Raw genomic sequence first — 12873 nt, forward strand, 5'->3', positions numbered from 1 at the left:
GCACGTCGTGTAGCCGAATCAACAGGTCGCTTTCGTCATGGTCGATTGCGGGCCTGCGGGGTCGATTGAGGCGCGAGTCTGGAGTGCAGATGTCCGGGCCTGGCTCCGTTGGAGGCTGGGACCCTGAGCTAACTTTAGCCGAATGTTTGCTGCACCGTGAGAGACAAGATGCAAACAGCATGGGAATCTAGTGTTGTTTCGATAGATAGAAAGCGGGTCAAACATTGAGACTGATACGAGACTTGGAGACGTGAATGCGAGGTATTGACATAGTTGGCGACATGCAAGGAAATACAAGACGCGGAGGATTAGTTGTATGTGGTTTTGAGAAGCTTTGAATTGTCGTCTGGAAATATCCTTGCTTCCCCTGGTCTGTTCTTATCCTGAATGCATCCTCCTCTACTATTGATGTTTTGGCGGCGAGATGGTTCGGCAAGCACCTTTATGCTCAGCCCTCGAACAGACCCCACTCTTTGACCTCAAAGCTCTCCAGTATCCTGCTCTTAATTCTCTCGCTATCTTTCATCAACTGCGTGACTTCACCCTCGCCCTCCTTTGGCTTTTCGTATTCGCCAGGGTAGTGCGGGATGTTGACTGAGATCATGAGGTCTGTGCCTTGCTCTTTCAGACGCAGCAGCAGGAGGTGGATGTACACAAACTCGGGCACCTTGCGACTGGGATTTGTGTTGGGTGGTGGTGTTTGAATGAAGCGGAGTGTGTAGATTGGTTTGTCGCTACGAAGTCGTCAGTTGTTTAGTTTCCAACGAAAGGAGTGAGGTGATTGCAAGGACCGTGGAGTGAATGAGTAGGCACGTGCGCGCATTCTGTAATTTACTCTCCTGAAGACGAATGGTACTCACCTCAGCTTCGCCATCACCGCGCGTCCCTGCTCGAGAATGTTGGTGCTGTCCTCCTCATCGATGAGATCGGCGAAATGGTACTGCAGCGCTTCTTCATCGCTGCCTTTCTCTTGATACTCCAGGATCTCGACCACAATGGACGAATAACCGTTGGTATCTAAGTAGACTTCCTGGTGGTCTGGTACTTCCCGAATCTGGCTGTGTTGTTGATATGTTAGCTTGGCGAGATTTGGAGGGATTTGAGTTTGAAATTCTAGGACGGACCTGGTGTCGGCAAAGTTGGAAGGCAGATCGACTGTGATGGCGCCGCCGTAGAGGGAAGTGTCTGTAAACGACATGGTTCTTAAACTTTACAGCTGACGTTGGCGTGAGAGGGTTGTGTCTGTTAGACTGATTTCTTTCGTGTGCATGTTCTGGTGTTCTTATGTTGGCGGTCAGATTGTTTTGATGTTCTAGTCACTCAGGCTGCGACCCAGGCAGAAGCAGGCATCACAACAAAATGGGTACCTGATGAGGCGCAGTTGAGAAGCACAGAAATTGTTCGTGCATTGGTAAGCATCTCTGCTGTAGTTGGGGTATCATTTGAACTGTATCCTCTATAATGCTTTATTTCCCATATTTTGAACGCCGTGCAATGCATGTGCAACCTGAAGCTGAGGCGTACAGCAAGGCAGCAAAACTTTGCCTGTGCCTGTCCAAGTCTCCCGTGCTGCTGTGTTCCTTGTGTGTTCCATCCTTCTCACGGCGCAAATCTCTCGTTTCATCGATTTCCTGATTTGCAGTCGCTGGCCACACACCATCCTGATGGCGCGTTGTAGACTGTTCGGGGTGTTCTACGCAGTGTGAAGTGTATGCCGAACAACCTGCCATCATCGCCGCCTCTCTGCAGCTTCTACTGTTTCCCATCAGGTTCAAGCCGCCACGGCGTCGTCAAGTTCCATGGGCGCAGGTGCAGCAGCGCGCTTGCCGTTGTTGGTGGTAAAGCCCATGCCGGCCTCTGCCTCTTTGATAGAGTATGGTTCTTCCTTCAAGGCCTTCACTCTGCGCAAGAATCAGCACTCGTCCAACGTTTCCGTCGCCAGCAGGTGCAGTTGCGTACCTGCGCTTATGCACTTTGCCCTTCTGATGCGCAAGCATGTTGGCCTCACTCTCGAAGAACTTTGCACATTCCTTGCAGTAGTTCAGCCCCAGACCAGGCAGGTCTTCGATGGGCTTCGCATTCTTGAACTCTGCGAGGTGCTTCTCGTCGTGCAGGTCGGCGTGGACCTGATCGAGATCGCGCGTGTGTCTGCGCGTCTTCTTCTTGGAGTCTTGTCCCCGGATGGCAGGCATCGTGGCGCTGTGGGTTGGATGTTCGAACTGTATCCGCGGCCGCCGGCTGTTGTCGTGCTGGCTGCTGTAGGATTCGGCTATGGGCCGGGGGACGTGCTTTTTCAGAGACCTGCAGACGCTGAAGAAATTTCGCGGAATACGCTCTAGGCCTTGGCGAAAGCAGGGCTGCGCGGAAGCTAGCGATGCAGCTGGTCTGGAGACGTCGGAAAGTGACGTTTGTGCTGACTTTTGCGAGTCGACACGGTTGCAGATGCAGCGCCCATGCAGCGCCCATGCAGTTGTGCACTGCCAACACGCCCGTGTGCTGCCAATCAAGCTTTTAGGAGTTCTCCAACAGCACGCGCGCGGGGTTGGATGCACAGCAACGCCGTGTGACGCCATGGCGCCCTTGGGGGACACGGGGACACGGGGACACGGGGACACGGGGACACACCTTACACATTGGAGCTCCTCCTTTGCCATGCACTGCTGCCATCGCTCCAACACGTCGTGAAAAGTAAACGCCCATCTACACCGCGCCAGCACGTGAAGCAACGGCCCAGCGGGTCGAGGCTAGGTACCGTAGTATTCGTTTGCGGAAGACCTCGGCTTGCCGCAACAAGCACCGCACGGGCGGTGGAGATCGTTTCAGCGGCCAATCAGGCCGGGTCTGATAATCGACAGCTCGACACAGCTTCTGACCTTCTTTTCTCCCGCCTCTCCATCACTCCTCATCTCCACTCACCCATCCTCAACCCCATCCAAGATGCAGAGGTTCTCGAGGCTTGGCCGCGTCGGCCAGAGCTTCGCTTCGCGCAGGTCATTGGCCACTGTCAGCGATGCACCGCTCTCCCGCAAGGTCGAAATGACCAACTGGGAGAAGGGCAACTACATCAACTACCAGAAGATGTCGGAGAACCTCAAGATTGTTCGCGGACGCCTCAACCGCCCGCTTGCTCTCGCCGAGAAGATTCTCTACTCTCATTTGGACGACCCCCACAACCAGGACATCGAGCGCGGCACCAGCTACCTGAAGCTCCGTCCTGACCGCGTTGCCTGCCAGGATGCCACCGCTCAGATGGCCATTCTCCAGTTCATGTCCGCTGGCATGCCTTCGGTCGCAACCCCTTCCACCGTCCACTGCGACCACTTAATTGAGGCCCAGGTTGGCAACGAGAAGGACTTGGCTCGCGCCATCGACATCAACAAGGAGGTCTACGACTTCCTGTCCACATCTTGCGCTAAGTACAACATTGGTTTCTGGAAGCCCGGCTCTGGTATCATCCACCAGATCGTTCTCGAGAACTACGCTTTCCCCGGTGCGCTCCTCATCGGTACCGACTCTCACACTCCCAACGCTGGTGGTCTCGGTATGGCCGCCATTGGTGTCGGTGGTAAGTACAACCGCAATCCCTCCGAATACCAATCATTTGGCTAACGAACAACTTCAGGTGCTGACGCCGTCGACGTCATGGCTGGTCTCCCCTGGGAGCTGAAGGCCCCCAAGGTCATCGGTGTCAAGCTCACCGGTAAGCTCTCTGGCTGGACTTCTCCCAAGGACATCATCCTCAAGGTCGCTGGTATCCTCACCGTCAAGGGTGGAACTGGTGCCATTGTCGAGTACCACGGACCCGGTGTCGAGTCCCTGTCCTGCACTGGCATGGCCACAATTTGCAACATGGGAGCTGAGATCGGTGCCACCACCTCCGTCTTCCCCTTCAACGACCGCATGTACGACTACCTGAAGGCCACCAAGCGTCAGCACATTGGTGACTTCTCCCGTGAGTACGCTCACGAGCTCCGCGAGGACGAGGGTACCGAGTACGACCAGCTCATCGAGATCAACCTTGACGAGCTCGAGCCCCACATCAACGGTCCCTTCACTCCCGATCTGGCCACCCCCATCAGCAAGTTCGCTGAGGCCGTCAAGGCCAACAACTGGCCCGAGGAGCTCAAGGTCGGTCTCATCGGCTCCTGTACCAACTCTTCGTACGAGGACATGACCCGTGCTGCCTCCATTGCCGAGGACGCCATGGCCCACGGCATCAAGTCGAAGGCTCTGTTCACTGTTACGCCTGGATCCGAGCAGATTCGCGTGAGTTTTCCGACCATTTTATAGCCGCTCGAGGTATTCAGACCACTGACTTGTGTAGGCCACCATCGAGCGCGACGGCCAGCTCAAGACCTTCGAGGAATTCGGCGGCATGGTTCTCGCCAACGCCTGCGGGTACGTCATTCTCTTCTATTACATTATCATGCTGCATTCTCTGCATTTGCGTATGCATTCTCGTCTCTCACCTGAGATGCAATTCTCTTTTACCTGAGATGCACCCCCCCCCCCCCCCCCCCCGGCGCCATGCATTCCCCTCTCACCTGTACACTGCTAACTTCTCGCAGACCCTGTATCGGCAAGTTCACCCCATTTCCTTGACTTCTTTCTTTATTCCCTCCTCCACCCTCTTCTTTTTCCTTTGTCACTGCCTCGTTCATGACACTTGTATTTTTCTGAACGAGGACGCCTTTCTTCTGGACCTGGATACCTGGACTCCATCACACCAGCTTCTTTCCCAAAATGCTGCCTTCGCATTATCGATCTTCCAACGTCTCGCTCGTTGACTACACAGGAATACATGCTAATTTCGAACAGGCCAGTGGGACCGTCGCGATGTACCCAAGGGAACTGACAACTCCATCATCTCCTCGTACAACCGCAACTTTACGGGACGCAATGACGCAAACCCCAGGACGCATTCTTTCGTAACATCGCCCGATCTCGTTGTCGCTATGTCAATCGCCGGCAATCTGTCCTTCAATCCTTTGACTGATGAGCTTACGGGCGCCGATGGCAAGAAGTTCAAGCTCAAGGAGCCCTCTGGTCAGGGTCTCCCTGCCAACGGCTACGACCCAGGCCAGGACACCTACCAAGCTCCTCCTGCTGACCGCGAGTCCGTCAACGTTGCCGTTTCCCCCACCTCCGACCGTCTCCAGATCCTCTCTCCCTTCGATGCCTGGAACGGCAAGGATGCCGAGGATCTCCCCATCCTCATCAAGTGCCAGGGCAAGACCACCACTGACCACATCTCCATGGCTGGTCCCTGGTTGAAGTACCGTGGACACTTGGACAACATTTCCAACAACATGTTGATCGGTGCTATCAACGAGGAGAACGGCGAGGCCAACAAGATCAAGAACTCTCTCACCGGCGAGTACGGTGCCGTCCCCGATGTTGCCCGTGACTACAAGAAGAACGGTGTCAAGTGGGTCGTTGTCGGTGACTGGAACTACGGCGAGGGTTCTTCCCGTGAGCACGCTGCCCTTGAGCCTAGGCACTTGGGTGGTCTTGCCATCATCACCCGCTCCTTTGCTCGTATTCACGAGACCAACCTGAAGAAGCAGGGTATGCTGCCCTTGACCTTCTCTGACCCCGCCGACTACGAGAAGATCGGCCCCAACGACAAGGTTGACATCAAGTGCACTGAGCTCGCCGTTGGCCAGCCCATCACCATGGTCGTCAAGCCCGCCAACGGCGACAAGGCGTTCGACATCAAGCTCTCGCACACCTTCAACGAGGGCCAGATGGAGTGGTTCAAGAACGGTTCCGCCCTCAACACCATGGCTAAGGCCCGCAAGTAAATGCATGCACCATAAGGTCAGACACAATCAACCGCCACTGGGGATGTAGATATGAGAGAGAATACCCGAGGTACGACGACGAACATAAGAAGAAGACCCTACAAGGGAGGAGAAGCTCAAAACATGAGGCCTGGCAGCCCTTGATTGGGTTTGTCGTGCAAGAAGTTTTCTTTATAGCTCTTATTTGGGCTCAATAGGGTTGGGTTCGGCTTGTATTTGTGAAGGTGTTAGCATGCAATGTACGACGTCTATTCATTCAGCAATCGAAATTTTCATACTTTCTAATTGCCCACTGGTTTAGCCATGCTTCTGCCCCCAGCTGTTAGAGGCTTCTGATCTAGCCAAGCCGCAATGCACCACTGCTCCATGTCTGGTGTAATTAGAAACCTCTGAATCAATGAGCATGAGCATCCTGCCCAGGAATACTCCAGAACCATTTACGCAGTCGGACCGAAAGCCGCAGTGTGCAATCACGCACATCCTTGTCTGCGGCCGTGGGGGCAGAGGTGAACATGCGCACGTGACAAGCTTTATCTCCATAGCAACGACCAATAACAAATACAAGGGCTGACCTCATCACCACCACCAAATCGACCTTGCACTTTTCTGGCCCGTGTTAACTGTGCACATATATCTGCATTCTTTTGCATTCCTATTCAGAGCGCGCTATTGTTTGCGCTTGGTTCTAAACCTACAAGTCTAAAGTTCCATTCACGGTCATAACAATGGCTCGCCTACGCAAAGCCAGCCCGCTGGAACCCAGCATCTTCTCTCGACAGCCCAGCCAAGCTCTACCAACGCGCTCAAGTCCTAGGAAGGCTGTGCGTGAAGTTAGCTATGTTGTCTCCTCTGACGAAGACGAGGAGAACGTACCCCTCAGGCCTAAGCCTTCAAAGCGTGACCACAGCGACCCGTCGTCCTTCTTCCAAGATGACACTTTTTATATGTCGAAATCAAACGCGAGCCCCTCAATCTCAACACTGACCCCGCGGAAGCAACGCATTCTCCGACCTGTTGAGAGCAATAGCCGCCTGCTGAGAAAGCTGAGTGATGAGAGTCTTGCTAGTCCAGAGAAGAGACCTGGGTCTGAGAGGAGAGCCAGGAGAGAGCGGATCGGGACACAGGACATCGACATGGAAGTCGGGAGGAAACGAACTCTCCTGTATGCGAAGAGCTTGGCACGGAGCGTTGCAGGCCGGGAATTGAGGAAAGCAAGCTCAAGGATCGATGTTGTGGATAGTGCAGAAGTGTGGAGCCCATCAAAGACGAAAGAGAAGAAAGAACCAGCAGTTCTTGAGATCGAGATCGAGGCTGAGCCAGAGGAAGAGACGAGTATACTCTGTGGAGACGAGGGAGACATGGCCCAAGAAGAAGAGCAACAGCAAGTTGAAACAAACAACGTGGAGGAGCCTACAGTTGAAGAGTGTGATAGCGATGACGATGAGGACATCGTCCTACCGGTCAGATCAAGACAACGGCGGCCCCAGAGATGCATCGAATCTGACTTGGAATCTGAAAATGAAGGAATAGCAGCGGCAGATGAGGTACCGAAACAGCCAGCAGCAGAGTTGGAAGAGCTGGAGCCATTGGTATCCATGCGACCCCCTCATCGAAAAGGACACAGTACCATCTCGAACTGGGCGCAGGAAGTCGTCGACCTGACAGACTCGCCAAAGGCTCCAGACTCCTTCATTTTACCAGAGTCGACACGTGCTCGCTCATCATCCTTCGCAGTGTCACGCCCTGCAACATCCTCTTCTGATGGTCTTCAGCCATTCCTCACATAGTGCGTCGTCTATACATCTCTCTTCAAGTCCATAAGTACTGACTAGCTTGCAGTTCACCCACTCCTACCAAGAGGCGCTCGCCCTGCAAAGCGCCTCCAATTCCACGACCCACGACTCCTACCCTCGCACCTCCCAGCCCCACAAAACTTGTTTCACCCTCGAAGAAGCAGCAACATATCCCAAAGGCACCAGATCTGCGACCTAGCCTTGACGCGTTCTGGAACCCTGAGGTTGTCAATGACTGGAACGACCATCACTCGCCTGCAAAGCCTCTTGTATCGCCTAGGAAGCAGCAATGGCGCGAAGATGTAGTCAAGATGATGGGCAGTATCGATTTAGAAGAAGAAAGCAGCAGCGAGGAGGCATACACAAGTCCCATTGCAAACCCCAAGAAAAAGACCTCCCGATCACAACCCCCACAGAAATCGAGTTCCGATGTCTCGACCCCAACCGTGCAGCAAATCCGGGCTCAGCGCAAAGAATTCACGGAAAGGAAACACGACATTGCCGCCTCATTCCTTGCCGAGCTGGATGATACGATCTGCTCCGGCACAATATCAAGTCTCTCACAAGCCACCGGCGGAATAAAACTGATCTGGTCCAAGACGCTCAAAACAACCGCCGGCCGTGCCAACTGGCGACGCGAAGTAATTCGCCTGCGCACCTCATCGCCAGGCGAAGCACCCACCTACACAACCGAAACGCGACATCACTGCTCCATCGAACTAGCGTCCAAAGTCATCGATGACGAGCACCGGCTGTACAACGTGCTAGCGCATGAATTCTGCCACCTGACCACTTTCATGATCAGCGAGGTGCGCAACAACCCGCACGGCGCAGAGTTCAAGGCCTGGGGACGCAAGGTATCCGACGCTTTCCGCGATCGAGACGTCGAGGTCACTACCAAGCACAGCTACGCCATCGAGTACAAGTTCGTCTGGGAGTGCGTCAGCTGCGGATACGAGTTCAAGAGACACAGTAGAAGCGTGGATACCAAGCGGCACAGCTGCGGCAAGTGCAAGGGTGCGCTTGTACAGACTAAACCGACACCGAGAGGCGGCGTTGTAGGCAAGGATGGTAAGGTCGGCGAGGCGAAGAAGTCGGACTACCAGATCTTCGTCAAAGCGAACTTTGCTAGAGTTAAAGGCGAGATGGCGGCCCAGGGATTGAATAAGCAGATGGGCAGGGTCATGGAGGTTGTGGCGAGAGAGTACAGGGAGAAGAAGGAGAGGGAGAAAAACGTGAGCAAGAAGGTTGTTGATGAGCTTGATGAGGCGCTGGAGGGGCTGAAGTTATGAGATAGGAGCACGTGGTTCCAGCTTGTTATGACTTGCACGACGGCGTCTAGCTGGCTTATTGGTTTGCTTGGAGTTTCGTCCTGCATATTGGCGCAGAGGACAAACTTGAGCCATTTGAAATTCGATGTCAAACTCATGAATGTAGCATTTTATCTCATGGTCAGGACTGTATCCCCCACCTGTGTGTTCATAGTAGATTCCGCCATCCTTTTGATGCGTCCTCAGTCTGATGCTGTCGAGGAAACAAGCAACGATGATTGCGAGTACATTGCTGAGGAGACATTAAAGATTAAGATTAGATTTCTACCAACACACATTGATGCTGGAAAGTGCCCGATACAGAAGAAGAACCACTTTTGCAAGTGGTATGAAGACGACAGCGCATAAACACATCCGAACGATTCACGAGTACTATGGAATTTGTACCTCGGGACATGGTGTGTTTGTTGTTCGCAGCTGGGCGGCCTGCTTGCGCTTGTAGTGGCCTCAAGGTGACTTGGCAGAAGCAGCCTTGCCCTCTGGATGAGTCGCTTGCTCTCGAGAACCCTTGGTCGCTACCAAAAAGGCGCCAACGCCTTTGCAATTGGCAGGATTTTTCGTGGCCTCCAGCAGCTCGTGTCTGTATGCCATTGCAAGATCGAGAAGAAAGTCTTCGGGGAATTCACCCTTTCAGACTCTTATCATTGCTGGATCGGTAACGCTCCCTACGTCTACACATAGAAGCCTCGATGCGCTGCGTTGGGGCGTGGCGTTGTAAACCAATGTCAGGATATACAGATAGGGTTCGATACACTACTGGTCTGAGTCGTGAATGTGTGAGAGCTGAAAAATGGCTGTGATAGCTTCATCATTTGCCATGCCATCTTGAAACTTCTCTGCTAGTATGTAGAGCTTGAACATCGTTTCATGCTCCTTGTGGAAACGGTGGAGAACCTCTCTTAGAGAAAGTGTACGGAATTCCTCCTCAAGGAGAGCTATGGTGGGTAGTCCGTTCTTGTAGACAAAGTTAAGGTACAGGGCGAAGATCTCAGGCTCATCGTCTAAAAGATTGATGATTTGAGTCCCAGGTTCTCTCCAGTTTCCGTTCATGGCGCGGCGGAAGAACTCAGAGCGAGCGGTGAGGAAGGACTCGTGAACAGTGAGGGATTGACGGTTGGCTGTGGATCCGACTTTGACAATCAATTTGGCGGAAGTATTGAAGCTGTGTGAGCATAACTGTTAGTTCATAGGCTGTCGAGTAATGTGTTATAGCCATACACACCTTGCGGCGCTGTTTCGAGGAACGCGCATTGACTTGTGTGAATTCGCCATGGCTGTACGGGCGTGGCGATGGTGTTGCGTAGCAGAAGTGATGCAATCTCACGAGGCGGTGTGGCATGAATTACAATGCACTAAAGTTGTAGAAACCAGGCCTGCTGCTCTTGCGCAGGTGAAGGGGGAGGAGGCGTCACGAGATCAACGAGAGCTTGAGTCCAGCCTTCTCACTTCAAGCACATATGTAAATTTTCAGTACATCTGAGATGATAAATTAAAAAACGAGTAGAGGCGCATTAGTCGCGGTGATAGCCTCAAGACGTTGTCGTTGCGACCTTTCCATGCATGCAAGGCTGTGTCAATCGGAGCTATATAGAAAGTAAAGCGACATAAAATGAGCTGGATTTAGTCCTATGTTGTGTCTTTCTTTCAGAGGTCACTGTGGTCATAGTTAGGGCTGGGAATTGACGATCAGCTAGTTCCGAGTCGTAATTGAAGTGAAGGTAAGAAATCCCTAGCTCAATGTCAACTTAATTACACCGCGCACCTGATTCCACCAACGACGCAGAAAATCCACAGCCAAATCATTCAAATATGTCGTCGCAGCCCTCTTCGCAAGCTCTGCAACGAGTCAAGTTCGAACCTGACATCTTGGATCCACCCGCAGCTGTTGACACAGGCCCCGGCTCTCCTCTCTCGCCTGAGGACTCTGCAGCCATCCATAAAGTCTCCAATAGCGACGACGAGGACACAACTGCGCAAGCATGTATCAACATCAACATCAACAAGGGTAGTGCAAGACAGCTATCGCGCGGACCGCCATCAGCCAAGCATCAACATCTCTCAGGTGGAACGAGACCTGTAGCTGCTTACAATAGTGCCCTAGCAGCTTGTCCAGCTTATATATCGAGAGCGAAAAGCAGAGAAGACGGGTCGCTACAGCACAGGTCCTCATACGCTGGCGGCCAGCATGAGCAGAGAACACATTCGTCACCACTCGAAGGATCTTCTGGGTCAATCCCACCTAGGGGTGTCCACACGTATGCACCAAACGACAGACAAGCGGCTACGCTCTCGCAGTGGCCTTCGAAATTGCCTCAGGGACTTTTTCCAAATCATCTCGATTTCGCTACGCTGAATGCTCCGGATAGAGGGCGAATGCCACCAAGGCACCCGGCCATGCTTTCTCAGCACATGGTCCAGCCATCACACCAGACTAGCTCTGCGTTGCTATCCTACAAAGAAGCAATGAGGAGATTGCAGCAGATTCCTCAGTCAGCATTACATACCGGCATTATGCCTCCATCTACAAACCTTGCGGGAACGCAAACCCAGAGTGACCGGCTGAGCGCTGTTACTGGCGTCATGATTTCATCTTCCTCTGTCGCAGATAAGGAGAACCGGAGGCCCTTGAACATGGAAAATGGGTCTTTCACAGGGCTATCGGAAATTGTGGAAGCGCGGGAATACGTACAGATCCTTCCCACCTCAGGCAAACACCCTGCAACATCTCCGCATATGGACGCAACGAAGCGTCCCAAGAAGTACTCTGGTTTTCGACCGGGGTGTATCAATCTGCAGTATCAGACCATCAAAGTCATCAACATGCCCACTCGAGGGGACTTGCTTCCAGGACAGGAAGTGCCCGAGCCAACGCCCGACAACCTACCGTATGGGGATACAGAAGATTACCAGAGCTCCATGCTGATATACTGGCTTGACGAACAAGAGCTCTCGTACCGAGAGAGTATCGAACTATGCAAGCAGAGGTTTCCTGCCGAGACTTCCAACTACGACACAATTCGAAGGCGCCACCAGGGCTCCCTGCAGCGTCTGGCGAAAAAGTATGGTCTGAAACCCACTAGCGAGATCACCAAGCCAGGCTTCAAAGTTCTACGTCGTGGCTTGCTCGCTGGCACTAAGTATAATAGGATCGGTGGTAAGGCCTTTGAGCCTACGAAGGCTACGCACGTGGCAGAAAATCTTCTTGGTGAGACCACTACTGCTGCTGAACAGCACGCAAGCACCACATCCTTATTGTGGATACAGTCACAGTCACAGTCACAGGCACAGTCACAGTCACAGTCACAGGCTCAGGCCAACAGAGGCTCAAAGGGGCACATTCGTAGCAATAGGCTCACTCAGCCGTTAGCAACTCGAGGGCTCCTGCTGGCGTGCATCGTTGTCTGGAAGGATACTGAGGGTGCGAGTTTTGAACAGATTCAGAAGCGGTTGGCGGATGAATTTAAGTGGGAGTTGAGTACCGCGACAATCCGGAAAGTGTACTACGCGGAGCGTCCACGAGTGTACGACGTGCGCCGTAACACTGGAAACGATGCTCAAGTAGACCTGGAGGCCAAAGCAAGTGCCCTGGGTACGAGTGAGCCTGGAGAAGACACGACTGGAGAAGACGCAAGCTTTGGTTTGGCTGGGACTAAAGTCACCCCTGAACACTTTCTGTAAGCTATCAGATTGTTCGTAGACCAAAAGTATTCATGATGGGCAGGTATTTGCCTACCACTGGCGTTAATTCGGTGCGAGGCACGTTTCGGACCCAGTTAGTACAAGTAAGAGTAATTGCCGTTGAATTTAGGGTACATAAGGTTAAATCTTATAATGGTTCATGGTGTTAGGGATAAGAGACAACGTAGAGCAAATGATGGTGTTATTCGTGATGTCTGAGATGTGAGATGGTCGCGGCGTTCTGATCAACGCCCCGAACCATGACCC

The 12873-nt window shown here is 53.0% G+C and overlaps 6 protein-coding genes across 7 annotated transcripts, besides 3 other annotated features; 3 read left to right on the forward strand and 3 right to left on the reverse strand.

Moving 5' to 3' along the window:
* Positions 1-448: 448 nt before the first annotated feature.
* On the reverse strand, positions 449-1198 carry EKO05_0009541 (uncharacterized protein; the record flags this gene model as incomplete). The annotated part of the gene is made up of 3 exons (XM_038942614.1): positions 449-734; positions 861-1058; positions 1125-1198. The coding sequence occupies 3 exons, from the start codon at positions 1196-1198 to the stop codon at positions 449-451; spliced, it is 558 nt and encodes a 185-aa protein (XP_038794933.1).
* A 573-nt stretch (positions 1199-1771) lies between these two features.
* On the reverse strand, positions 1772-2192 carry EKO05_0009542 (uncharacterized protein; the record flags this gene model as incomplete). The annotated part of the gene is made up of 2 exons (XM_038942495.1): positions 1772-1901; positions 1960-2192. 2 exons carry the CDS (start codon positions 2190-2192, stop codon positions 1772-1774), a joined length of 363 nt encoding a protein of 120 aa, XP_038794934.1.
* Positions 2193-2583: 391 nt separating this feature from the next.
* Positions 2584-2623: a tandem repeat.
* Positions 2624-2937: 314 nt separating this feature from the next.
* On the forward strand, positions 2938-5804 carry EKO05_0009543 (Aconitate hydratase; the record flags this gene model as incomplete). Of its 2 annotated transcripts, XM_059637562.1 has the most annotated exons (5): positions 2938-3565; positions 3623-4266; positions 4325-4398; positions 4569-4582; positions 4819-5804. In XM_059637562.1, 5 exons carry the CDS (start codon positions 2938-2940, stop codon positions 5802-5804), a joined length of 2346 nt encoding a protein of 781 aa, XP_059493545.1. The 2 variants fall into 2 exon arrangements, with proteins under 2 accessions (XP_059493545.1, XP_059493546.1); XM_059637563.1 differs by lacking the exon at positions 4569-4582.
* Positions 4502-4521: a tandem repeat.
* Positions 5805-6529: 725 nt separating the features above from the next.
* On the forward strand, positions 6530-8889 carry EKO05_0009544 (uncharacterized protein; the record flags this gene model as incomplete). The annotated part of the gene is made up of 2 exons (XM_038942724.1): positions 6530-7590; positions 7644-8889. 2 exons carry the CDS (start codon positions 6530-6532, stop codon positions 8887-8889), a joined length of 2307 nt encoding a protein of 768 aa, XP_038794936.1.
* Positions 8890-9681: 792 nt separating this feature from the next.
* On the reverse strand, positions 9682-10200 carry EKO05_0009545 (uncharacterized protein; the record flags this gene model as incomplete). Its single annotated transcript, XM_038942451.2, has 2 exons — positions 9682-10090; positions 10151-10200. 2 exons carry the CDS (start codon positions 10198-10200, stop codon positions 9682-9684), a joined length of 459 nt encoding a protein of 152 aa, XP_038794937.2.
* Positions 10201-10737: 537 nt separating this feature from the next.
* On the forward strand, positions 10738-12776 carry EKO05_0009546 (uncharacterized protein; the record flags this gene model as incomplete). The annotated part of the gene is made up of 2 exons (XM_059637564.1): positions 10738-12602; positions 12650-12776. 2 exons carry the CDS (start codon positions 10738-10740, stop codon positions 12774-12776), a joined length of 1992 nt encoding a protein of 663 aa, XP_059493547.1.
* Positions 12189-12234: a tandem repeat.
* Positions 12777-12873: the final 97 nt, after the last annotated feature.

The sequence above is a fragment of the Ascochyta rabiei genome, chromosome 17 (assembly GCF_004011695.2).
Source record: "Ascochyta rabiei chromosome 17, complete sequence".
NCBI classification, from domain to species: domain Eukaryota; kingdom Fungi; phylum Ascomycota; class Dothideomycetes; order Pleosporales; family Didymellaceae; genus Ascochyta; species Ascochyta rabiei.